This window comes from Ostrea edulis, chromosome 5 (assembly GCF_947568905.1).
Source record: "Ostrea edulis chromosome 5, xbOstEdul1.1, whole genome shotgun sequence".
Taxonomy (NCBI): domain Eukaryota; kingdom Metazoa; phylum Mollusca; class Bivalvia; order Ostreida; family Ostreidae; genus Ostrea; species Ostrea edulis.
In genome coordinates, this window is record NC_079168.1 from 33,171,076 (window position 1) to 33,198,558 (window position 27,483).

The window sequence follows — 27,483 nt, forward strand, 5'->3', positions numbered from 1 at the left end:
ACCCTCAGCTTAAAATATGTTCTCTAGGTCATGCCAAAAAAAACCGGCTGCAGTATTCACAAAATAATACTAAGATAATTCGATCGGGATCGACCTCCAATTTTTGAAACATGTAAACAAAGTGAAAGTTTTTTGCGAGGTGAATAATTAACAATAATAGTGTTCTATTTGACAGTCAACATTAATTGAAATTTACGGGTATGGAATTATGTAAATCAATTACCATTACATCCTCATATGATTCTGAATTAAACTGAGAAATTTCCTTGTGGATCAAACTAGATTTGGCGGGAACTTAAAAATGGCAACAAAGTTGAAATCTGAATTAACGTCGATGTTTAAAATGCACGGGCTGACGTTAAGGAGGTGAGTATTGTTTTTTATATACATATGATAAATCCTCGCATGTCATTCTGCTGTGTTCACTTGATGTTGAATCTTGTGTTGTAGTGAAGCCAGCAAATATTTGGTTGAAGTTTTCAATCAAGTTGAAGAAGCTCACAGGGAAGAAGCTCTTGATAAGCTGATTGAAATTATACAGAAACAGCCATGTAAGTCCATTTTGACAGAAAACTAAATTCGCTAAAAGTCCATTTTGACAGAAAACTAAATTCGCTAAAATTAGAAGTGCATTTTCTCTTAATCTTGGCTGAGATTCAGTTCGGCGGATAGTTGGACTGACGCGTTTGCATCGATCAGTCCTAATATCCAGCTGAGCCGAGATTAGACTGTCACTGTGATTCAAAAGATAAATTTAGGTATGCTGCTGAATGGAGCGGACTCCATATTGAAAAGTGTCGCTGCTTTACCTACCTCTTACAACTTTATTTCGCGGACCCATCTTCCAAGACGCGAGGATTCAGTTATCGGAAGATTATTCTACAAATACATCATGATTAATACGATGCTATCGCCGTTTAAACGATGGAATTTTGTGTTTACATGTGCTGACGTCATGCGCAAAGAAATCAAATGGCGAGGCGGCGACCTAATTCAAGTGATGCTCCATTTGTCGGTGTTAGGGCCGTTTAAACGGCGATAGCATCGTATTAATCATGATCTATTTATAGATTTATCTTCCGTTAACTGAATTCTCACGTCTTGGAAGATAGATCCGCGAAATAAAGTTGTAAGAGGTAGGTAAAGCAGCGACACCAGCTGGTGTCGCTGAATTCCCACTTTTCAATATGGAGTCTGCTCTGACTCTCCCCCGCACATGTCAAATATAAAAGCGGGGGTAAGAGTCAGAGGAATCTCGGATTAGGTACATGCATGGTTATTTAACTGGTGGTCAGACGGCTTTGATTGCCATTGGCCAAATAGCTCAGTTGGTAGAGCACTTGACTGGAGATTCAGGAGGTCCATTTTGAATCCTGGTCTGGTCCATTGCATTTTCTCTCCTAGTGACATTTGGTGTTGTAGACCAGCCTCTGGAACTGACAGGTGAAAATGCCTGCGAGGGAATAAAGATCCTGGGTTGATGTTTACAGGCCTGGTGTGAAGACATTTAAGGAGGGAGGAATGTTGTGGTCAGACTGGTTTGATCGCTGGTGGCCCGATAGCTAGTAGAGCTCCTGAAGAGAAATTCAGGGGCCCAGGTTTGAATCCCGGTCTGGTCTGTTGCATAAATTGATGAAATTCTAGTTTCTGAATTCCACCTAGTCAAAGGTTTTGATCACCAATTTGAAAACGCAGTGTTTTTTTCCCCCACCAATTTGGGACTGGGGGGCTGGGGCCCTTTCAGTTGTGAATAATAGCGACAAAACAAGAAAGAACAAGGTATGATTGTATACATAAAAAGGCCCAAAAATTTTCTCTCTATAAAATGTGTCTGGAATTAACCTTAATCAGCGTTTTAAGAAAGTAAAATATATGCCAGGTATACTATATCAACAAAATCAGAATGATATTCCTAAATGGATAGCATTATGACATCATGAATAAGACATTTCCCGCCTTTTTCTCAAAATAAGCCTGAAAACTGTCAAATGTCATACAGATTATTGTTCAGGAAACGATATGCGCATTTGTCGAGCAAAATGAAAATGATACATATTGTGTATTATCTTAAGATGAAAAACATGCTTGAATATGAATTTGCTTGACGCATGCGCTGTATGTTTTCTGAAAGGAAAACCACCTGAATTTCATTGAATGTGGCATTTTTGCAATTTTATGCCAACTTCAAGCTCTCGTCCTATGACACAAATCATTTTGCTGATCAAATTGAGCGAAGTTTGGGTCAGCTAATCTATTCCTTATTTGAATGCCAGGATTTGAGCTCCAAGTGAAATCATCAATATTTTGGGCCAGATGACTTTAGAAACTGTACTTACTTCATTGGGAAAATTCATCTTTATTGAAATTTCATGATTTCCATGATGGCATCATTTAATTATACATTTCCGGAAGAAGGATGACATCATTTTGTTAGAATCTTTCGTTTTTTTAGTAAGCTTCTTTACATATTACTTGCTGTTATGTAACATGACTACTGAATCTACCAGTTCGATGAATTCATTACCGAAAGAGCTATCATGAAATACATGATAGATAAGGCATACATAATATTTAGATAACTTATTTTTTTGAAAATTATGATTGGGAAGTTTTTGGCCCAAAATTGGGAAAATATTAGGGAATTTCCGATTGGGACTGGGGCCGAATTTCTGCCCCAAATCAGGCCCCAAAAAAACCCCACTGAAACGTCATTTATTATATACTGGTCTAAGGCTATTAATGCATATAAAATCATTAAAATGACTGATAAAACTTAACCAGTCACATTCAGATGAATGACTGATCGAATTGATAATTTTTATCAGTCAGCGACAAAATGCAAACACGTTATTAAAAAATAATTCATGCAAGATATCTTTTTGTCACAATGAGTTACCTCTCTTTGCTCCTATCCTTCATCAAATACTGCGCGGTACTCTCAATAACTCAAACAGGTTATTTCTAGTTAATTTGTGTACATTATTGATGTCAACTCTCACTTTACGCCCACAAGCACCACAGATTTTCGCTGCTGAACCAAGACAAAAACAAATGTTTGTTTTATTTAAAGTCTTGTTTAATCCCCAGGGAAAGTATTCAAAGTCTTCGGAAAAGTGGAAAAAATTGTTAATTTGTCAATAAAACTTTCACCCCAAAAATGTAAATAACACCTCATGATAACAAGTAAAACCCCACTAAGTTCCGTCTGCTACATGCCCCAAACAACAATTGTCGATTCAAGTCAGTGCACTATATCTTCTTTTACATTCTGGAATCCCAGAATGCAATATATATATTGATGGGAAATACGAAAAACCAGAGATTTCAGATGAAATCAATGTCAACGTAAGATTGAAAAAATAATGATGTGTTATTTTAAAAAATTGTTTGTGTAAATTTTGAAATTGAAAACTTTTAAATTCACTTTATTTAGCATTGTTTAGTCAAAAAATTCAGATTTAGTAAGAGTAATCTAAAAAAAAAATTAAAACCTCTACCAGATTTGAACACACGATGAACAGTTCAGCAGATGATATACTAACCTCCAGAGCTACTCAGCTAGGCATTTAATTCGAAAAGGGATTGACAAACATTGCTGATATTTCATGGTTTGAAAGGTCAGCCATTTTTGATGTAGAGTACCCCCATAGGGGTGTGTCTGAAAAAGAATGGGGTAAGTTCAATGATTTGGGGCCCTGTACTCTTCCCTTGGAGATCCGCTAAAGCAAGATCATCTCATGATAGTGTAAATGTCCCTCATAAACGGATGAACGATTTTAGATTTGTTGATTTGTTTGAAAAATATACCAGTCCCATGTGCTTATTGCAAGAGTGAAAAAGCCCTTATTGTAACACAAATTTCTCACATTATCACCATTATTGGGTATTCTCATTCTGGCTGTCTAATTAGTTTTTGCATTGAAGTTTAAAAGTTTGAATTTTCTCGGAGCTGTTGAATTTATGCACTAAACCATGTAAACTGTGGGTAAAATGTGAGAAAAAGAATCTTTCATTATTTATTCATGTGCGATAGGGATATTACACCTCTGGAACAAGATTTGCTGTGTAGGACTCGACAAAGTCTCGTCCTAGACTGCGAATCTTGTTCCCTCGGTGGAATTTCCCTATCCCACACTCGTACTAATGAAGGATTCTATTAATCCATTATGTAACAATCCTTTCTGTGTATTGATCAGGTCTCTAAATATACCAAATACAGTCAAACCTCGTTATATTCAACTTGATGGGACTGAGAAAAAAATTTGATATCAGTGGTCGCGAAATGTTGAAATGTTTTACAGGACATTCGGTCTGGTAAACACAGGAACATTACCAGACCGAATCACATTTTACCAGACCGAAAAAAAGTAGTAATATTTGAAAGACTTGGAGCCTCCTGGTCATTGGATTTTCGTTTTAAAGGTTTACCGTGGACTGCATTACTTTTCCATTTTAATTGGAACATGTTGCCGTTTTTGTATGCTTTTTTTTTTTATAAATGGAACTGGAAGTCGAAACGTAGCATCGATTTTTTTCTCTACCCACTGGTACCGGTAGCGTCAAAATCGAACAAATTGGGAATTTTCTACCAATGTATAGGCAAATGATTTCAGCTAAAAGAAAAGAAAAAATACAACAAAACAAGAAGTATTCATCTCTTTACAAACTTTTTTACGGTAATATTTGTTGTTGTGAAACATAAGGAATCATCGTACAAAACTCACTGCCATGATCTGTACTTTCGATTTAATACCGGAAGGGAACATTTTAGTTAACTCGTACAACATTTCAGACGAAGAAAATTACGATTTCATCAGTCTATTTTTCAGCAAGTGAATTGGGAATTTTTAGTCTCAAAATTGGGAAAAAATCAACGGTTTTTGGCATTGGAAATGGTACCGTTTATCAGTACCAGTTATATATGGGGGGAAAATGCTGCATAGTTTTCGAAACCGTTGCTGGAAAGTCACCGGACATTCGGACCGAAAATATAACGAAGTTTACCGGACCAAGAGTCAAATTACTGGACTTGTCCGTCGGTCCAACGACATTTCACTTTCACTGTGATATATCGGAGGATTCGAGATATCAAGGGTAAAAAACTTAAAGAAGAAGTGGTTGGTACATCTGAATAACTTCGACATATCCATGGTATTCGAGATACTGGTGTTCAAGATATCCAAGTTCAACTGTAAATCACATTTGGAAGCATGACCTTTGTAATGAAGTATGTTTGTCTGACTCACAGAAGCTGATTAATGAAAGCTGTAGTGATCCTTGTTTTATCAGGATGTGATTTTTTCCTTTTTCCAGACGAAATCCTCTGATTGGCTCAATTTTCCAAAACATGAAACACTCTGGGTTTGATCTAAAGTGACAGAAAATGATATTTTTCCAGGTAGGGTGAGGTGTTTTCCTCCCTTTTTTGACCAGTTTTCCTCCGATTTCTGAGGAATTCAGTCACAACCCTGTTTATCCACTGTCTCATTCTGTGCTGAAGCAGAATACAAGCACGATTAATGAATGATTTTGTTGTTTAATCATACAGCATTGAAAAAGATGAAATTCTCTGTGGTGTGATTTTCCCTCTTTTCAGAGGAAATTTTCTGATCGGTCCAGTTTTAAAAACAAAAAAGAAGCACTCTGGGTTTGATCGAAAGTGACAGAAAATTATATTTTTCGAGGTAGGGTGAGGTGTTTTGCTTCCTTTTAGAGCAGTTTTCCTCTGATTTCTGAGGAATTCAGTCAGCCCTGTTACAGGTTAAAATTTAGTGTCTATGAAAGAATGAATTCTATGAGTGACTCTCCCAGCAATGAATCTTTCCTGCATCATACTGCTAGGTAAATGTCAATTAATAGATAAGTACTATGTTATTTAATGAAGTTGTATTTTTCAGTGCGATCGTCGCTGATCGGTAAAGAGGCTTGTGAGACCGCTGTCCAGGAATGTAATGCGGAACAAGAAGAGGGGTATGAACATATTAATCCAGGGAATATTCAATGTTAATATAATATACAAATCTAGGGAATATTCAATGTTAATATAATATACAAATCTAGGGAATATTCAATGTTGATATAATATACAAATCTAGGGAATATTCAATGTTGATATAATATACAAATCTAGGGAATGTTCAATGTTAATATAATATACAAATCTAGGGAATATTCAATGTTGATATAATATACAAATCTAGGGAATATTCAATGTTAATATAATATACAAATCTAGGGAATGTTCAATGTTGATATAATATACAAATCTAGGGAATGTTCAATGTTGATATAATATACAAATCTAGGGAATGTTCAATGTTGATATAATATACAAATCTAGGGAATGTTCAATGTTGATATAATATACAAATCTAGGGAATGTTCGATGTTGATATAATATACAAATCTAGGGAATATTCAATGTTAATATAATATACAAATCTAGGGAATGTTCAATGTTGATATAATATACAAATCTAGGGAATGTTCGATGTTGATATAATATACAAATCTAGGGAATGTTCAATGTTGATATAATATACAAATCTAGGGAATGTTCGATGTTGATATAATATACAAATCTAGGGAATATTCAATGTTGATATAATATACAAATCTAGGGAATGTTCAATGTTGATATAATATACAAATCTAGGGAATGTTCAATGTTATTCTATTCCTGTAATTCATTGAATATATGTGTAATTTATATGTATGTATGTAATTTATTATGCAAACATTTGATTAATGTATACATACATGTGATTTATTATTCATTATGTATATAATTACAGTGACAATGTTTTCTGCGTCATTGATGCCTTCTCAGTGCCCAGATATACATACAGCGCAGATCGCAAGAAATTGATACTGTAAGTATGAAGTAGTGTAAAAGATTGGTAAAATTTTCAATTTCATAAAATGATATGCATTATTACATGGTAACCGATAATCAGATATTTTGCATCTAAAATAGATTTTTAGGTCACCTGAGTAAACACACATCACATGTACAGCTGTACACCATACACACAACACATGTACAACTGTACAACATCCACACAACACATGTACAAAAGTACAACATACACAACACATGTACAGCTTTACAACATGTTCACAACACATGTACAGCTGTACAACATGCACACAACATATGTACAACTCTACAACATGTTCACAACACATGTAAACATGCACACAACACATGTACTACTATACAACATGTATAACTGTACAACATGGACACAACACATGTACAACTGTACAGCATGCACACATGTAGATTAGCATACAATTTACATGCACATGTGTTAGGGCTGTCACGGTTCCAAAATATTTCGGGTCGGGTCGGTTCTAAATTTTTTACTTTGGGTTCTGGTATTTCGGTTCGGGTCTACATAACTATTTTAAAAATCTAATATACAGTTAAAATCAAAAACCTTTATTGTAGTTTGTCACAATAATTACTCGGGGACGTGGACTGAGGTTTAGACTCGACATCCACGGTACTAGAAACAGCATTGTCACTTCTACTCGTTTCCATTCATGCTTTCAATGTTTTGTCAATGACGATGTTGCTCCTGTGGCGTATTTTCAATGAAACTGACATATCTTACATATACTGTCATTATTTACAGTTTTGTCCACAATGCCATCATTTAAGAATTGATCAAAATACAGCCACTTTTCAGGATTTTGACGACATAATGATTCTATTTCAAAAACCAAACCCGAACCGAAAAATGGAAAAATGGAACCGAACAACATGACCCGCGGTTTTCAGTTATTTCAGGTACCCTTGCAGCCCTAACATTTGTACATCACACGCACAACACTTTTGTACTTGCTGTTAATGCATATGGACATGTATGTTTTAGGAACTCTACATTGGGATTACCTCCCCCTTGTCTACATGGAGATGCTCGTGATAAGGTGGCGCTGTTTTTGGACAGATACACTATTCTTCAGCAGGTAATTATGGTGGATCAGCAGCTTTATTTTCGGTCAGGAATTTTTTTACTTCTTACTGATTCAGAAACACCTAAAATGCTTGCCGGGCTGTGCATATGAAATATTGTGTCTGAAGTGAATTTTAACATGGGTTTTTCTCCATGAATCTTGACAAAAAGCAATGAAGGATTCCCAATACAGAAATACAGAAGATGATTAGTTTTAGCCATTTTAGTTACCTGCCCTCGATACATGTTTTGCAGTAATCCCCCCCCCCTCCCCATGTTTTTACTGGCTAGTAGGTATATGCTTTGGTAAGGATTCAAGAAGTTACTAACCAGAGATCAGTGATGACACAGAATCTTTGCTTGTTAGAGATCGTTTGAATCCTAATGGAGACATTTAAACTTGTCTTTTTACTTAGTAACATTAATTTTCAAAAGATTTTTTTTCTCTTCGAAATGTAGTATGGATACCCCTATCTTTAGTCTGGCTGTATCATTTCATTTTTACATTAGTGGCATGTCAGGCAAGAGATTATTGTCATTTTCTGTTGATGTATTGGGTTTTGATAGCATTACGAGAATTAATGCATTGTTCACCCGGATGCGCATTAAATTTTACTTCGCATTAAATTTGATGCGAAGTAAAGTAATGTGAATTAAATAGCGTTCACACAGCGATAATGTTTAATGCAAAGTAAACTAATGCGCATTAGATATTCGTATGCATCTCTAAATTAAAGGATGCGAGAAATGAATTAAAGGATAGACTATATTATTAAAAATTATTTTGATAGATATTTTAATAAATATTGGGTAGATACAGAATTCATTGTTCAAAACACTAGGCCTGTATATAGAGTACATGTTTACAATGTACATGTAACTGATCAACACACAAGGAGTTTGGTTTTATATGTTCCCAAGAAATTACTTGTTATTTCCTATGACGACCAGCATTCATTCTAGACAACATATTGCTTCTTCATGAGCCCAGTTTAACAAAACCTCGGAATGTCTCTTTCGCCATTCCGCTGACTACTGTTGTGATGTACTTTTTAATTATTATCATACCTCAGAATGTTTTTGCTATATAAATGTCAGGTGAATAAATTTGCTATTTCTTCTGGATAACGCTAGCCGTGAAATAGTTTCTGAATTATCTGCCCTAGGGAAATAGTCTGGAAACATTTTACCGGATGCTATATTTTCCCGCGTTTTCTTTTCTGTGATGTCAAAATCTGATAACTCTAATTAGTTTACCACTCAGATCACCTCGGTCGATACCATCCAATGCCAAATGTTAGTTTATTTCACTTTGGTATGTCTGACACAGGAAAGTCTACACTGGTATAATAAAACACCTACAGTGTATTTACTGATTATGAGGACAATAGCAAGTTTATTGTCCCCCTCGACAGCAACTATTTCCCTCGGCTGCGCCTCGGGAAATGGTTGCTGTCTTTGGGGAGAATAAACTTGCTATTGTCCTCATAGCCAGTAAAAAGGTGTATACTAATACGTATTACAAGTCTACTATGACGTCATATAGTATTTATTTAATAGACAATTTGTTAAACTGTAAAAAAAAAAATCATATTATCACTATTTTAAAACATTTTTGTCTTAGTTAATAGCAATTCCTTCCACATGTATTACTCATATGCCTATGCAGAGCCCAGATTTACGTCTGACATTATCTAATGACATACTGTTTGTACATGTTCTTTTAGTGATTATTATCATTTTGATTAGTTTTTCGCACAAATCTAACATTAATATATATAGCTGACCACAGGTATGATGCATGTGACCCAAATTTGTCATTACGCATGCATGTACATTTAATGCGAATTAGCTTCGCTTTGCGTTCACACGGACCTAATGCGAAGTAAATCTAATTCGCATTAAATCGCAACATAAATTTTAATTTGAAGTAAACTAATGCGCATTAAATTCTCCGTGTGAATACGGTTCAGATTTAATTCGCATTAACTTTAATACGTTTAATGCGAATCAAATTCTCCGTGTGAACGAGTCATAAATAAGGTATTTCTTCTTAACAGAGAACACAGAGACACGATTTATTCACTCCTCCTGTAGTTGGTGCAGAGAAAGATGAAGGGGCAAAGAAATTTCAGGTAAGTTTAGAAAAAATCAAAATCCTGATTTGATGAAGATTTTCCTGTTGAACCAGAGTTGATTTTTACATTTCCCTGTTCTTCACTGACTGGTCTTATTTTCCTGGATACTTTAAGTTATTTTGCACCTTTAGTGTGACATTCTTGACCCGAAGAATTGACTGATAACTGATGTCAGATTTATGTACGGCACATATACAGTATGCATTATTCTGTTTCAGTTGAAGCCTATAGAATATTTACTTGGAAGCACAGCCAGGCTGGGAGAAATTATTGTACTTGGAATGTTAACTCAACTGAAAGAGGTAGTGTTCTTGAAATCCTAACAAAGCTTAAATATGATCAAAGGAAAAAGTAAATCAGCTTTTGAGGAAGCAAAGCCGATGACTTTACTCCAGATACATGGACATGTATATACTATGCCAAGCTGTGATTGTTTCTGTATATATCCAACCTGCAGATATATTTCGAATTACTGTAAGAAATGTTAATCCACTTAGGTTGTTTTCAGCTGATTCTGAAGTCAGATCAAGATGGTAGTGGTGCCACATTAGATTTCCTTGTTGAATAAACATGTACATGTATTGCAAACGTAAATGCTAGTCATTGTTTACAAATTTTTTATGTGACAATGTACAGTGTCACCTCGGTATATCGCCATCAAAATGTGTAGAACGGATTTCCATACACACTAAAAAACTGATAAAACACCAAAACTTGCCTATCGCCATCTTCCAACCGTTTTCAGGTACAAAAGGTCAAATTACCTTTTTATATCCCCCGATAACAATGCCAACAACCAAGGATCAGAAGCCCTTATTATACGTAAATCGGTCTGTCTGGTGAATTGTAACAAATAAATTTAGCATGTGTCATGAAAACAAGTAAGGATATGTACAATATGTAATTGTGATGATAACTTGAATAGAATCATTTAAAAATTTTCTCTGAAATTGACTAGTATATTTGCCAACTTGTAAACAATAGAGAAAGAAACTACTATCAGCTACTGAAAATTTTGTGTACCATGTGACCTTTATGTGCATTGATGTGTGTGATGTCATATTTTTGTGTTCTAGAAAAAAGCTGCAGCCATTAAATGTGTTTGTCAACATATTCAGTCATTGTAGTACCTACCTGTTTGGTACAAATGAAACGGTTGTACATACACTTAAAAATGTGTTTGACAAATGCGCAAGCACAGAACATTGCACTATATAACCATGATTTAATAACTAAAGCAAAAGAATTTCATGTCTTAACATATCTTGTCATATGTGGATAATAATAAAAGGACAATGATTTATTAATGGACCAACCACATTTTTTTTTTAAAATTGATGAACTAAAATGGTCAAACTTTTTATAATGCCATCCTCGATATAACGCCAAAATAAGCTAGGACAAAAGGTGGCGATATACCGAGGTAATATTGATATGTACAGCAACTGAATACACTGACAATCATTTCACGAATATATTGTTTGATCTGCCAACATTTTGATTGTTGCTTCACATTCTGACTGAAGCCATGTCCTAGTGAAATAGTATCGGTTGGCTTAAGTCAGATCGGTTGTGTTACGTAATTTCTATTGGCTGCCTTAAGTCAGATCGGTTGTGTTGCATCCTTTCTATTGGCTTCCTTAAGTCAAATCGGTTGTGTTACGTAATTTCTATTGGCTGGCTTAAGTCAGATCGGTTGTGTTACGTCCTTTCTATTGGCTGCCTTAAGTCAGATCAGTTGTGTTACATCCTTTCTATTGGCTTCCTTAAGTCAAATCGGTTGTGTTACGTAATTTCTATTGGCTGCCTTAAGTCAGATCGGTTGTATTACGTCCTTTCTATTGGCTTCCTTAAGTCAGATCGGTTGTGTTACGTAATTCCTATTGCCTGCCTTAAGTCAGATCGGTTGTGTTGCATCCTTTCTATTGGCTTGCTTAAGTCAGGTCAGTTGTATTGCTTCCTTTCTATTGGCTGGCTTAAGTCAGATCGGTTGTGTTGCGTCCTTTCTATTGGCTGCCTTAAGTCAGATCGGTTGTGTTGCATCCTTTCTATTGCCTGCCTTAAGTCAAATCGGTTGTGTTGCGTCCTTTTTTTTTGGCTAGCTTAAGTCAGATCGGTTGTGTTGCATACTTTCTATTGGCTAGCTTAAGTCAGATCGGTTGTGTTGTATACTTTCTATTGGCTGTCTTAAGTCATATTGGTTGTGTTGCATACTTTCTATTGACTGGCTTAAGTCAGATCGGCTGTGTTGCATCCTTTTTAGAATTTTTCACACGTGCAGAGACATCACCACTTAAAATGTCACAAATTTTAATCTATGCATTGGTTGCAGCAGTAAAGGTTCTTAAACGAAAACAATATCTGTCATAGCAGGACCTTGGTTATGAAAAAATCACATCTTTTACATTTGATGCAGACAAGACAGGGGGCTCAGACCCACAACCCTCTGGTTACAATGGTTGTGAGTTGTTCTATAGCTGCATCAAACCCAAGATGTAAAGGATAGGTAGGTACTACTCCTTCTTTAAGCACTCAAGATTTAGAAGTGACAGTCCTCGGATCCTACGGAGGAGACTAACAGGCGTAAGCACAACAAAGAATTCTCAGTGTCATAGCCCGGAGCATGACAAAGAATTCTCAGTGTCATAGCCCGGAGCACGACAAAGAATTCTCAGTGTCGTAGCCCGGAGCACGACAAAGAATTCTCAGTGTCGTAGCCCGGAGCACGACAAAGAATTCTCAGTGTCGTAGCCCGGAGCATGACAAAGAATTCTCACTGTTATAGCCCGGAGCATGACAAAGAACCCTCACTGTTATAGCCCGGAGCATGACAGAGAACCCTCACTGTTATAACCCGGAGCATGACAGAGAACCCTCACTGTTATAACCCGGAGCATGACAGAGAACCCTCACTGTTATAACCCGGAGCATGACAGAGAACCCTCACTGTTATAACCCGGAGCATGACAGAGAACCCTCACTGTTATAATTGCGAGCACTATGCATACATGTAGGTCTGAATTCGTAGCACTTAACCAACAGCAAGTAATGTCTCAATAAAGTACACTGTACATTGACAGGCATTTCACTAAATCACTGTTCAATCTGCTGAATTTCAGGGTAAATGGTATGTGGAGGATCCAACAGGAGCGGTTCAGGTGGACCTCAGTGATGCTGTATCCTGCTAATGCAATGTTCACTCTCCTGATTTCATCAGGAGTCTCATAGTCTCAAAATTACATCTCCCTGCTACATTTGCACATCTAAGATTTCACAGTGAACAGTTTTTCACTCTATAATTGTTGGGTTTCTCACCTGTAAATGTGGGGTTTCTCACCTGTAAGTGTGTGTTTTCTCATCTGTAAATGTGGGGTCTTTCACCTGTAAATGTGGGGTTTCTCACCTCTAAGTGTGGGATTTCTGACCTGTAAATGTGGGGATTCTCACCTGTAAATGTGGGGTCTCTAACCTGTAAATGTGGGGTTTCTCACCTGTAAGTGTGGGGTTTCTCACCTGTAAGTGTGGAGTCTCTCATCTGTAAATGTTGGGGTTCTCACCTCTGGATTTGGGGTTTCTCACCTGTAAATGTGGGGTTTCTCACCTGTATGTGTGGGGGTTCCTCATCTGTAAATGTGGGGTCTTTTACCTGTAAATGTTGGGTTTCTCACCTGTAAGTGTGGGATTTCTAACCTGTAAATGTGGGGTTTCTCACCTGTAAATGTGGGGTTTCTCGCCTGTAAGTTAGGGGTTTCTCACCTGTAAGTGTGGGGTCTCCCACCTGTAAGTGTAGGGGTTCTCACTGTGAATTTGGGGTTTCTCACCTGTAAATGTGAGGTTTCTCACCAGTAAGTGTGGGGTCTCTCACCTGTAAAAGTGGGGTTTTTCACCTGTAAATGTGAGGTTTTTCACCTGTAAATGTGGGGGGTCTCTCACCTGTAAGTGTGGGGCTTCTTACTTGTTAGTGTGGGGTTTCTCACCCGTAAGTATTGGGTTTCTCATCTTTAAGTGTGGGGTTTCTCACCTGTAATATGATATACATGTATATGACATTGAGCATTGAACACTCATTGGTTTCTTTATTTTGTATTTTGATGAAGTATTTCCTTAACAACACTGCAGAATTTTCACACAGGACTGTTTACAGAGAACTGTTTCGTGCTGGCAGAGGGCTGGTATGAAGATGAAATCTTCCATGTCAATGCTTTTGGATTTCCTCCTCCAGAACCAGCAAAGGTCACAAGGTCAGGTCAAAATACCGCATGAGAAATTAAATACTAGATATAATGTGCTGGGTCAAAATATTGTATAATAAATTAGATACTGGATATAATGTACCAGCTGTTTATTATCTCCCCGCAGTGGAATTGGATATAATAATGTTGTGATACCTGTGTGAATGAGATACTATGTGCTGAACACTGATATCAGTAGCATGCAGTTTTATAATATGTATGTCTAATTGTGAGAGAAATTGGCAATATTAATTTTTGTACAGTTTTCCATGTTTTTTTTTACACAGGGCGTATTTTGGAAACCTGAACTTTTTTGGGGGACTCTCCAGTGTCTGTGCCAAGGCTTCAGTCAAGTTAAAACAAGTGGAGCAGGCAAACAGAGATGCCATGTTTGTGTTCTTATCTGATGTCTGGCTGGACCAGGTCAAGGTCAGTCCCATCATTACTGGATTAGACTGTCCCTGACACTTTTCATTCACTGACCTCTCCCCTGTCTACTCGTGACTAGTATATATACTAGTATCTGCACTATCTCATTTTATTCTGTATCATAGTTAAGCAAATTTTTAAGTATATATTTTGGATGCAAGTTTATTAATTTGTCTTATCCCTAGTGCTGTAACAGTGATTTGGGGTCTTTTACTTTTGATGTCATGTTTTATGATATGTCAACTAATTAACACAGCTATACAGGCAAATGTGCCTCAAGTAAATTTCACTTGAATTGCTGTTTACGCGAGGCACATTTGCCTGATTGATGGCATGTATATGCTACCACCACTTTGAGAGATCGCAAGTGAAAAATAAATAAATTTGTTTTCTGGAACCTAAATTTTACTTCAGAAGATTGAGAACTTCAAGAAATTGAAGTTTGAGCCATTGAGAGTCACCTATATTAATTAAACAGTTTTATAAAATTATTTTTGTTGACCATTCATATTAAGTTTATTAATGAGGTTCAATGTTTTGTCATTTTCAGGTGATAGAAAAGTTACGAATGCTTTTTACGGGATACTCTGACTTTCCCCCGACTTGTTTTATCCTGTGTGGTAATTTTATTTCTGCGCCGCAAGAAAGTCACAGAGCCAAGGTCCTTAAAGGTAAGCTTATTAGGTCTGTTGTAGTAATGTCACTTTACTCTAAGCTCATTACAGCTGTCTTAGTTACCTCGCTTTCCTGTAAGCTCATTACAGGAAATAGTCTGGAAACATTTTACCGGATGCTATATTTTCACACGTTTTGTTTTCTGTGACGTCAAAATCTGATAACTCTAATTAGTTTACCACTCAGATCACCTCGGTCGATTCCATCCAATGCCAAATGTTAGTTTACTTCACTTTGGTATGTCTGACACAAGGAAAGTCTACACTGGTATAATAAAACACCTATTTACTGGCTATGAGGACAATAGCAAGTTTATTGTCCCCCTCGACAGCAACTATTTCTCTCGGCTGCGCCTCGGGAAATAGTTGCTGTCTTTGGGGAGAATAAACTTGCTATTGTCCTCATAGCCAGTAAATAGGTGTATACTAATACGTATTACAAGTCTACTATGACGTCATATAGTATTTATTTATGTAAGCTCATCACAGCTGTCTTAGTAACATCACTTTCCTGTGAACTCATTACAGCTTTCCTGAAACAATGAAGTTGATATGTGTGTATATGTACATAATGAAGTTAATTGATATGTGTGTACAGTGTATATGTATATAATGAAGTTGATACAGTTATATACAGTGGAACCCAGTTATTACGTTTTTCATTTTGTAACGATAAAATAACGTAATACCGGGGGCAACGTAATGAACGTTGCCAGTGAAGTCTGTTAAAAATATCATTCAGAAACTTTATATCTTCCGTTGATACTCCGTGTGTTAATATATCTCTACTGCTCCTTTGTTTAAAAGACTATGACACATGTTATCTTAAATATCCTTTATTCTTCATGTTCTTATCCCTTTTCTTTATTTCTTGTGTAAGATACATAAGAATGCTTTGATAAGCTGCTAAGCGTTGCCTATCTGCTTTCGTTTCCGCCATTATATACATAATGCGTTCATATAATTTTCTCTCAATAACTCGTTCCTGTTCGTATTCAACATTTGTACAAACAAAAAAATTACAAAACACATTAAAAAAAATCCCACCCAAAAAAACAACAAAACTATGGCACAAAACGCATGCGATACACAACACTTACACACCTTTTCACCAACAATAAACACAGGAATCAAACGCAATCCACATAAAAAAAATAATAATGCACTAATATTTAGATCACATTTATAACACTAAATGATGGCACTAAAATCACATGTACATCAAATAAAAGATATCAAGCGATTTTAAAATGTTCACTGAGCTAAATGCCGTGCACGAATCGGCCGATAACACTGGGCAGTTTGATCAGCGTATTTAAGGACGAGATCGAACAACACCCAAGCTATTATGTCAAAATAACTGATAATTTTTTTAATTGAACACTGCCTTTTCTCACCTAACTATGTCCAAGCTGTTACCCAAGCTGTTTCAACTGTGCTACGATAAATTTTGTCCAACATGTTTGGTACCAAAGTTGTCCGTAAATAGAGTTTTAATATCGAAAGTAATCACACGATGCTGAACACGCATGTACGTGGTGGAGAAATTGTTATTTCTTTGATCATCCAATTGTTTATTACTGGCTTCGATACGGGGTATTCACCTGTATTGATGTTTCTAGATCTATCGAAGCGTGATCAGTCAAGCGTCTCTAATACCCAAATGGACCAGGAAATTTACATGGTGACTGCCTGGGGCAGTCAGAGTGTGAATGGCTGATTATCTTGAGAATCACTATTGAATTATTAGGGGTTTATTACTTTTTTGTCAGAATTTTTACAACGTAATACTGAGTCCCTATCCCGTTATTCTGTATATTACAGTTAATCTATTGATTTCGTTATTCTGTAATATTACAGTTAATCCTTTGATCTCGTTATTCTATATATTTCGGTTAATCCAAATGCCATTGATCTCCTTTCAGGGTGTTTCCGCACCTTTGTAGACCTGGTGCTGGAGTTTCCCAACATAGCAGAGAATAGTCGGTTTATATTTGTACCGGGGTCACAAGACCCAGGGCCATCAACAATACTGCCAAGGTAAGGGGGAGGCAACATAGCAGAGAATAGTCGGTTTATATTTGTACCGGGGTCACAAGACCCAGGGCCATCAACAATACTGCCAAGGTAAGGGGGAGATAACATAGCAGAGAATAGTCAGTTTATATTTGTACTGGGGTCACAAGACCCGGAGCCATCAACAATACTGCCAAGGTAAGGGGGAGGTAACTGTGAGGGACTTTCAAATTTACCATGATTAGTTAAAGATATCCAGTTTTAATAGAGGGCAATTTGAAAAAATGTAGAATTCCTGCTAGACTTGAACTCACCATCTACAGATCAGCAGTCAACATACTGAGCTACCCAGCTAGACAATTAAATCGAAAAGGAATACACAAGTATTGCTGATATTTATATTTTTCAAAAGGAAGTCAACTATTATGATGATATGGTATTTCTCCTTAAGATTAAATGAATGAAGGATTGTAGGAGTATATTGAATTTGTACAAAATTGTAATGATAAGGAAGTCAGGTTTACATGTAGCAAGTAACGGTGCTGTTATCAGCTTCTCATCAAAGGCTCTGTATACTGAAAACCATCACCCAATGTCAAAATAAAATCTCACCATAGAATTACCCAATGTCAAAATAAAATCTCACTGAAAAAATTACCCAATGTCAAAATAAAATCTCACCGAAAAAATTATCTGTCAAAATAAAATCTCACTGAAGAAATTACCCAATGTCAAAATAAAATCTCACCGAAATAAATATCTGTCAAAATAAAATCTCACCGAAATAAATATCTGTCAAAATAAAATCTCACTGGAAAAAATTACTCTGGTGTCAAAATAAAATCTCACTGAAACAATTGCCCAATATCACAATAAAATCTCACTGGAAAAATTACCCAATGTCAAAATAGAATCTCACCGGCAATATTAAAACCATCTAAGTAAATCGCTGTCATCATACCTTTCACCCAGATATTAATGGATCACAATAAGTGTTAAAGTGATTGCGATTACGAATGTAGAAAATTTAAACCACAAATGAGCATTTCTGGATTTTTTAGTAGGATATATCAAAGATTCGATCAACGGTATCATTGGTAATAAAAACATGGGTAAATTCAAATCCCCTACCCACCCCAACTGCAAAAAATGAGGTCATAAGATCTGTTAAACAACTAATATTAAAAAGAAAATAATGGAAAGCAGATTTTTGAACTGACATTTCCAGAAATTATTGGTCAAAGTCAACATCTGCAGAAAGATGAAAAGAATATTTTTAGTCAAGAGTCTTTGAGTACTATTGACCATGTACCCTGAGCAGTGCTAATATTTTCTTGACTTTGTGACTCATATTAGATATTTCACCATATACTTCTGAGGAAAATATAAGGAGTCCACTTTTAAGTGAATGAAATTATGAAAATTCTGTTTTGACTTATCGCTAGCGTATGGAATTAATTCTATTGACATTTTTCCTATTTTAATCGAACATGTATGATGAGAGATGTTTGGTTAATCTTGAGTTCATTGTTGAATGATGTCTTAATCATTATGTATCAAAAAATGTGAAAATTAATCAGGATGCAGGGGAAAAGAACTTCCAAACACAACAGCAAGCTTCAGGCAATTTAAGAATGCTAACTTCGTTTATACTTTGTCAATTTTTGAAGTTTCAACAGATTTCAGAACTTCCATTTGATTCTCACATAGCAAAGATACTTGTAGCTGATAAGCACTACAACATTTCCTGTTTACAGACCTCCTATACCAGATTCTATTACTGAAGAGATCAGGAGGAAGCTGCCCAATGTGACCTTCACCTCTAACCCCTGTCACATCCAGTATTGTACACAGGAAATCGTGGTCTTCAGAGAAGACATAGTCACAAAGATGTGTCGGAACTGTGTCAAGTTTCCAGCAGACAATGACGTCCCGACACATGTAAGAAAAGCCATTCCTTCAATTGTTACATGAGGTGAAATGTCATTAAAATTCCAAGGTGTGTTGATGGTTGTACCGTATTGTACACTTTGGATATTGGTAGTAAGTGATTAGTAATATCAGTACTTCTGTCAGTGATTAGTAATATCAGTACTTCTGTCAGTGATTAGTAATATCAGTACTTCTGTCAGTGATTAGTAATATCAGTACTTCTGTCATTGATTGATAATATCGGTACTTCTGTCATTGGTTGATAATATCGGTACTTCTGTCAGTGATTAGTAATATCAGTACTTCTGTCAGTGATTAGTAATATCAGTACTTCTGTCAGTGATTAGTAATATCAATACTTCTGTCAGTGATTAGTAATATCAATACTTCTGTCAGTGATTAGTAATATCAATACTTCTGTCTGTCATTGATTGATAATATCAGTACTTCTGTCATTGATTGATAATATCGGTACTTCTGTCATTGGTTGATAATATCGGTACTTCTGTCAGTGATTAGTAATATCAGTACTTCTGTCAGTGATTAGTAATATCAATACTTCTGTCAGTGATTAGTAATATCAGTACTTCTGTCAGTGATTAGTAATATCAATACTTCTGTCAGTGATTAGTAATATCAATACTTCTGTCAGTGATTAGTAATATCAATACTTCTGTCAGTGATTAGTAATATCAGTACTTCTGTCATTGATTGATAATATCAGTACTTCAGTCAGTGATTAGTAATATCAGTACTTCTGTCAGTGCTTAGTAATATCAGTACTTCTGTCAGTGCTTAGTAATATCAGTACTTCTGTCAGTGATTAGTAATATTGGTACTTCTGTCAGTGATTAGTAATATCAGTACTGTTGTTGTATTGCTAACCCTGACACTGTTCATCCAGCAGTGTATACCAATAAATGTCACAAATAAGCTCATCATTAGTCAATTTATTCGTGTAAAATAATCAACTTCACAAAACTCAAAGAAAAGACTAGCAGATTTTGACTAGGGCTGACAGATTTTGGCTTGGACTGGCAGATTTTAACAGATTTTGACTAGGGCTGGCAGATTTTGGCTTGGACTGGCAGATTTTAACAGATTTTGACTAGGGCTGGCAGATTTTGGCTTGGACTGGCAGATTTTAACTTAGGCTGGCAGATTTTGACTAGGGCTGATAGTGTTTAAGGGTAGCCAGACTCGTGGCTGGCTCATAATCTCATTGAGTTTCCAACCCTGTTGATATTTGATTTTGATTTATTTAGAATATGTAGACATATTAATGACAACTCAGAGTACCCCAAGTAAGAATAGAGTTTCATCACCAATGTACATGTATATACAGAGTTTTGCTCATTCAGAAATATGTGAGCAAAAAATTACAGTGTTTTCAAATTTTCATCTTAATTGTAAGATTTTTTGCGAAAAAGGCCACTGATTTACAGCGCACTGCTCAGTGATAGACAATTTGAACGTACATTACGTAACAGTGAATGGATATCACATGAATTGTGGCTTTCTCATTTGTACAGTTTGCCAAGACGTTGATAAGTCAGGGCCACCTTTGTCCACTACCTCTCCATGTGTGTCCAGTGTACTGGCCGTACGACAATGGTCTGCGACTTTACCCTCTTCCAGACCTGGTCGTCTGTGCAGACAAATTTGATCCTTTCCACACAACAGCAGCAGACTGCACTGTGATGAATCCGGTAAGTGCAAATAAGTCGGTACTGATACACAACGATTAGCTTGGTAAATACTGAGAACTCGGTACTATTACACAATGATTAACTCGGTAAATACAGAGAACTCGGTACTATTACACAATGATTAACTCGGTAAATACAGAGAACTCGGTACTATTACCCAATGATTAACTCGGTAAATACAGAGAACTCGGTACTATTACACAATGATTAACTCGGTAAATACAGAGAACTCGGTACTATTACCCAATGATTAACTCGGTAAATACAGAGAACTCGGTACTATTACACAATGATTAACTTGGTAAATACAGAGAACTCAGTATTATTACACAATGATTAACTCGGTAAATACAGAGAACTCGGTACTATTTCACAATGATGAACTTAGTACAGAGTACTCAGTACTATTACACAATAATATAATCAGGTGTTACTAAACATTTATACAACTATAAGAATGTCCCTGGCACTTCACTATAATCAGGTTTTACTATACATTTAAGGCCATTTTTTTTTTTAAAAATTGGTTTATGAATTTCAAAATTTTCAAATCCGTTCGGAGGAGGTAAAAAAAAATAATTAAAAAAAAAATGTTCAAATGACAAAATGTTAAGTAATAAAAATGCGCTTGATTTGACTTTAGTTTGAGGTCAATGTTTTATCGTCAACTTAAATATTCTCTTCACAGTCAACTTCAGACGGTGGTATATATAGACTATTGTACACCTTGGCAACAATGCCGTTTCCTTCAAAAGTGTTATTTGTTTATTAAATTAACTTTCCATCATTATCAAATGTCCATTGTTTATCGTTTAGTTATGTAAATCCCAAAATAAAAGAACCACATCGTTTTTCCATTCAAAAGATGGCATCCATGACGTATATAGGGATGCACTAATCACCTGAAGTACTAAAATCCTGACTGACCTTACCAAGCAAATATTTTGTCTAAAAAATTACTTTTAGTTTTAAAGTCTATTTATGAAGTCAAGTAAAGTCATAAATAAAATTCCTGAACCCTTTTAACATTTATTCAAATATTTTGAATTTTATACAAGTCAGATCAATTCATTGTTCAATGGTAGTCAACAAATTTTATACAATGAATGAATTCATGAATTCAATAATGTTAAATATGTTTTCAACCTCTTTCAATATATGAGGAATTACACATATTAATTATGAAGAATATTTCTTCAAAATTCATTAATAAGAATTTAAAAGTGTATCCTCGGCAAAATGTATGCATGGTAAGGTCAGGTAGGGTTATACTTGTTTAGGTGATTAGTGCAACCCAACGTACATGTACGTCATGGATGCCATCTGAAAACAAGTGTTTGCTTTTATTTTGGGACTTACATATCTAAACGGTATGCAATGTATAACTAAAGCTAATCAGAAGTTAGTTTCATAAACAGATAACTTATTGGAAGCAAAAAGCATTGTTACTAAGGTGCAAAATAATTGTTAGCACCAGCAGAAGTTGACTGATATTCCACAAATGAATATTGTGGACTGTCCCGAGATTTCGACGAAAGAAAAAAAAAGATTCCGCTGGACTGGATATTTGGACAGACATCCAAATATCCAGTCCAGCGGAATCTTTTTTTTCTTTTCTTTCTTTTTTTTTTTTTTTTTTTTTTTTTTTGTGAAAAGAAAAAATTACAGCATCGGAAATATAAAAAGGAGTGAAAAACCATTTTATTTTTTTTCCAACATCCCAAAAAATCAGTGCGGCAGATCCGTAAACCAACTCAATAGAAATAAAAGGCCTAACTTTGTACAGTTGTATCAGCCGTGGTAAATGACTGAGTAGTTGGATGATTTGAAATATCCCAACCACAGTAAAACACGGTTACAGTGAACATGCTTGTAATGAATTCATGCTTACACCCATCTTTGCTAGCCAAAGGTTTATGATCCGCTCTGCTACAAACCCGTGGCAGATTGAGTGTGATTTTCGTAGCCTCAACTTTCAGTATATGATTGGACACCGGGAAAACCACTGCTCAATCAGAGAAAGTATTACGTTTGATCACGTGCAAAACAAAGGAATTTAAATACCTCCAACTGTCACTCGGCCGTGTATCAAATACATATTCAAACCAATGATGCCACGTGCAGACTCGTTCAGACTCGTATCTGCGTAAAGAAGTTTTATTTACTACAGTACTGTACCATAAGTTTAATATCAAGCATCTCTTGTAATTCGTTGTTTTATGTTCTATCTATCCCAGATTTAGACAGTTGCGTCAGAGCTATTTTCCTCAATTTGGAATTCACCTTACACACATGGGGTTATTTTTAGATGTAGACTCAATGACTACATATATTTCATGGGTTCACACATGTTTATTTTCTAAATAATATTCTCACTGATTTCTTTTTCAAGTCTGCAATTAAGAGATAGTTCAATTTATTATTAATATTTTGAATGATTTACATACCACATTGCGTTACTCTCTGAGCACAGCCATTTCTAAACAACTTTTAAACAGTAGCTGAAACACGCATTTTCATTGAATAAGCATGATGTAATCCAAACGGTTGTTTTCTACATCCGCTAGAGGGCACCACTCAAAGCTACGAAAATCGCACTAAATCTGCGGAAGGTTTGTAGAGAAGTAGAGCAGATCATAAACCCTTGGCTAGCGAAGATGACTTACAGCGAAATTATTTCCATTCTCTTTCATTTTAAAACATGTTATGGATGTAACGGATTTACAACATCAAGTTTTTTGTCCCCAATGCTTTGAGATAAGCATGTTATACTGTACATTATTAAAGTCAGATTGTCATGAAGTTTGACAGATTTTTTTGTCCCCTGTGGAAGGAGACATAGAAATAGCAGTGTCTGTCCCTCAAACTTAACTTTGGAAACCACTCAACAGATGTTTTTTCCAAATTTTGTAGGATTGTTAGTCACCATATGTAGTTGATCCTATTCCACTGCCATTTTGATTTGACAAATTTTACAGGAGTTATGAGACTTTGTTGAATTTGTACATGCTATACTATAGGAACATTTTGTGGATGCAACTCTTCAGAAACTGTGTGATGGATTTTGTTCAAACTTTGTAGGATTGTTAGTCACAATAAGTAGTTGATCATATTACACCTTGATTTTGATTTGACAAATTTTACAAGGAGTTAAGGACTTTTGCACTTAAACTTCTTGGGGGGGGGGGGGTGTAGGTGTACAAATGTGGAGGCATGTGAAAGCAAATTGAATAATGGTACTGCAGTCATAATAGAAATATAATGATTATATACATTGTTTCATTCATTGTATTATGAAAGTTTAAAAATTAATGCAAAAGTTGATGACTTTCCCAGAGAAAAATCCCAGGACTCAAAATAAGCATTCTTCAAATTGAATGAATCGAAAATTCTCGGAATTACTAGGTGCCAGATCATCATGTGTTTTATTCACATTGATTTAGGTTGGAAATTGTAATGCTGATTTTCTTTAATTTGAATTTTAAAGGTTACGCAACAGATTTTTATAAAATAGAAATTACACAATAAATTGGATGCAAATGATATGTGGTTTTTATGCAAAGCTGTAACTAATAGTTCATTCCCCATAGCAAAAAAATGTGTCATATTTTGTTCAAGGTTAAAAACTGTATAATTTCCCCAACAACCAGCTCCTTTAAATTTTGTTTTTGTATTTTATTTTATTTTAAAGTCATCTCGTTTTACAGGTTAGTATGTCAGTAAGTACATATTTGATGGGAAAAAACAATACAAATACTTAATTAGCATTCAGATTGAAGTAGATTTGTGAAAATCCATAAGGTGCACTTCCTGATGTTATATTTTGATGCCAAAAATGTCTATCAACATCCATGCCAAATTTTCACAATTTACTTTTCATTTTGAGAAAATTAAAAACCTACCATTCTGAATGAGGGGGACCAAGTCAGAATAAGATGTATTTTATTTTATATTAAATAAAAAACTTTGATGGGTCACCATGCATTGCTATAGCAACCAAAAAAATATATATATACAAATATAACGCATGTATAATATCACCAATTAAATGCTTGTCATCAAATATGCATATGAAACACAAAATTCAGAATTATTTACATGATCTCTCCTTTAACCTAGCTTCAGATGATAACCACCAACTTGAACAAATAATAATTACTGACTCGAACAACAATAAACGACACAAACAATAGCTATTGACTCGAACAAATGAGAACCACTAAATCTAATAATAATTTCGGACTCAACAAATAACTACCGACTCAAAGAGAATAAATACCGACTCAAAGAGAATAACTAATAACTACCGACTCAAAGAGAATAAATACCGACTCAAAGAGAATAACTAATAACTACTGACTCAAAGAGAATAACTAATAACTACTGACTCAAAGAGAATAACTAATAACTACCGACTCAAAGAGAATAACTAATAACTACCGACTCAAAGAGAATAAATACCGACTCAAAGAGAATAACTAATAACTACCGACTCAAAGAGAATAACTAATAACTACCGACTCAAAGAGAATAAATACCGACTCAAAGAGAATAACTAATAACTACTGACTCAAAGAGAATAACTACCGACTCAAAGAGAATAACTAATAACTACCGACTCAAAGAGAATAACTAATAACTACCGACTCAAAGAGAATAACTACCAACTCAAAGAGAATAAATACCGACTCACAGAGAATAACTACCGACTCAAAGAGAATAACTACCGACTCAAACAAATTATAACCACTGAATTTAATGATAATCGCTATACTGACTCAAAGAGAATAACTATTGACTCAACAAATAAATACTGACTAAAAAAGAATGATTATTGACTCAAATGATAACTACTGACTTGAACAAATGATAACTATTGACTTGAACAAAAACCTACTGAATCAAGCCAATAAATACTGACTTGAACAATCAGTAACCACTGACAGTAACACCAATAACCGTTGTCCACTGACATGAACTGGTTCACTGATACATGTAATTGATATAACAAGTGGTTATTGTATATAGTTAAACGCCCCCTTCGAGAATTTTCCACTCATATGGAGACGTCACCATTGCCAGGGAAGGGCTGCAAAATTTAGGCCTATGCTCAGCGCTCGCATCCCATGAGCAGGGAGGGATCTTTATCGTACCACACCTGCTGCGACACGGGGCCTCGGTTTTGGCGGACCCCTACGAAGGACCGCCCAATTTAGTCGCCTTTAACGACTAGCAGGGAGTACTGAGGACCTGTTCTAACCCGGATCCCCACGGGTAATACATCCTGGGATTTGCACGTGCAGACTTGTTCGTGGCATCGTTCTGAGTCCGCAACATCGCGGAACCGACTTCAATCATCTCAGACTCATAGAGTATGGCGTTGCCGCAACGCTGGCGGACAGTTTGGTCCAGCGATGAATCTCGATTTTTACTGCAAAGGCCTGATGGAAGACTCGGTGTATAGGTGCCAAAACGAACGTTTAGCACAAAATTACATCCAGGAGGCTGATAGTTTGGAGGAGCTGTGGGCAGCAATATCCTATACAGGCAGGGCAGCATTTGTTCACACAGAGGGTAATTTGACGGCCTAACGGTATATTGATGAAGTCATGCAGCCACACCTGTTCCAATAAAGCAGTGTCCCGGAGCAGTATTCCAACACGACAGCACCAGACATAGCACGTGCTGTTCTGTTAAGACACGGTATCCAGGTTCTTCCTCGGTCTTCCAGATCACCAGATTGTTGTTACTCGTGGGTACACACCAGATTTGAACCCCGTGGAACATGCATGGGACCAACTGGATAGGTGCATCCGCCAAAGACAACTGGAGCCTCAAACTCTGCAAGAACTGACCCCAGCTCTGCAGTTCGAGTGGGACAGCATTGCTGGGCAGTTTATAGAGACTTCATTGCGTCCATGGGAAGGTATTGGTACTCGTGGGGAACACACTAGATATTGAACTTTGGTGACCTTGAACTGTTAATGACTGTCATTATCATTAGTGATTGTGATACTTTGATTTTTAACCCAGTGTTTACATTATTTTTGTGTCACCAATAATATATATATGAATTTGTACTATGCATCTCTCTCTCTTTAATCGATAAGGGTAGCAGTTATCAGTTAATAGAATTGTAATGTATTTTGAACAGAGAATCCAATATATATATCAATGTCATTAGACTCGTATATGTGATAACAATGTAGACAGATAGATACATTAAACTGGATTCTCAGACACTGCGATGAAGTGTTTATAAGCACACCCAAATGAAGTGTTTATAAGCACACCCAAATGAAGTGTTTATAAGCACACCCAAATGGCTACTGTGAATCGTTTGGCGAAGGAGCTACTACCTATGTTACCGTCTTGGGTTTGACGCAGCCATG

At 35.9% G+C, this 27,483-nt stretch overlaps 1 protein-coding gene across 1 annotated transcript in view; it reads left to right on the forward strand.

Moving 5' to 3' along the window:
* Window positions 1–90: 90 nt before the first annotated feature.
* LOC125651469 (DNA polymerase epsilon subunit 2-like) overlaps window positions 91–27,483 on the forward strand; it is a 31,534-nt gene continuing 4,141 nt past the window's right edge. The window contains exons 1-14 of the mRNA XM_048880090.2: window positions 91–366; window positions 451–551; window positions 5,898–5,970; window positions 6,795–6,872; window positions 7,881–7,974; window positions 10,022–10,096; window positions 10,318–10,401; window positions 13,219–13,275; window positions 14,219–14,340; window positions 14,619–14,760; window positions 15,311–15,431; window positions 17,360–17,474; window positions 19,208–19,391; window positions 20,915–21,091. Of these exons, the coding sequence (XP_048736047.1) occupies window positions 302–366; window positions 451–551; window positions 5,898–5,970; window positions 6,795–6,872; window positions 7,881–7,974; window positions 10,022–10,096; window positions 10,318–10,401; window positions 13,219–13,275; window positions 14,219–14,340; window positions 14,619–14,760; window positions 15,311–15,431; window positions 17,360–17,474; window positions 19,208–19,391; window positions 20,915–21,091 (1,488 nt within the window). The 5' untranslated portion in view covers window positions 91–301. The remainder of the gene's footprint in view (window positions 367–450; window positions 552–5,897; window positions 5,971–6,794; window positions 6,873–7,880; window positions 7,975–10,021; window positions 10,097–10,317; window positions 10,402–13,218; window positions 13,276–14,218; window positions 14,341–14,618; window positions 14,761–15,310; window positions 15,432–17,359; window positions 17,475–19,207; window positions 19,392–20,914; window positions 21,092–27,483) is intronic.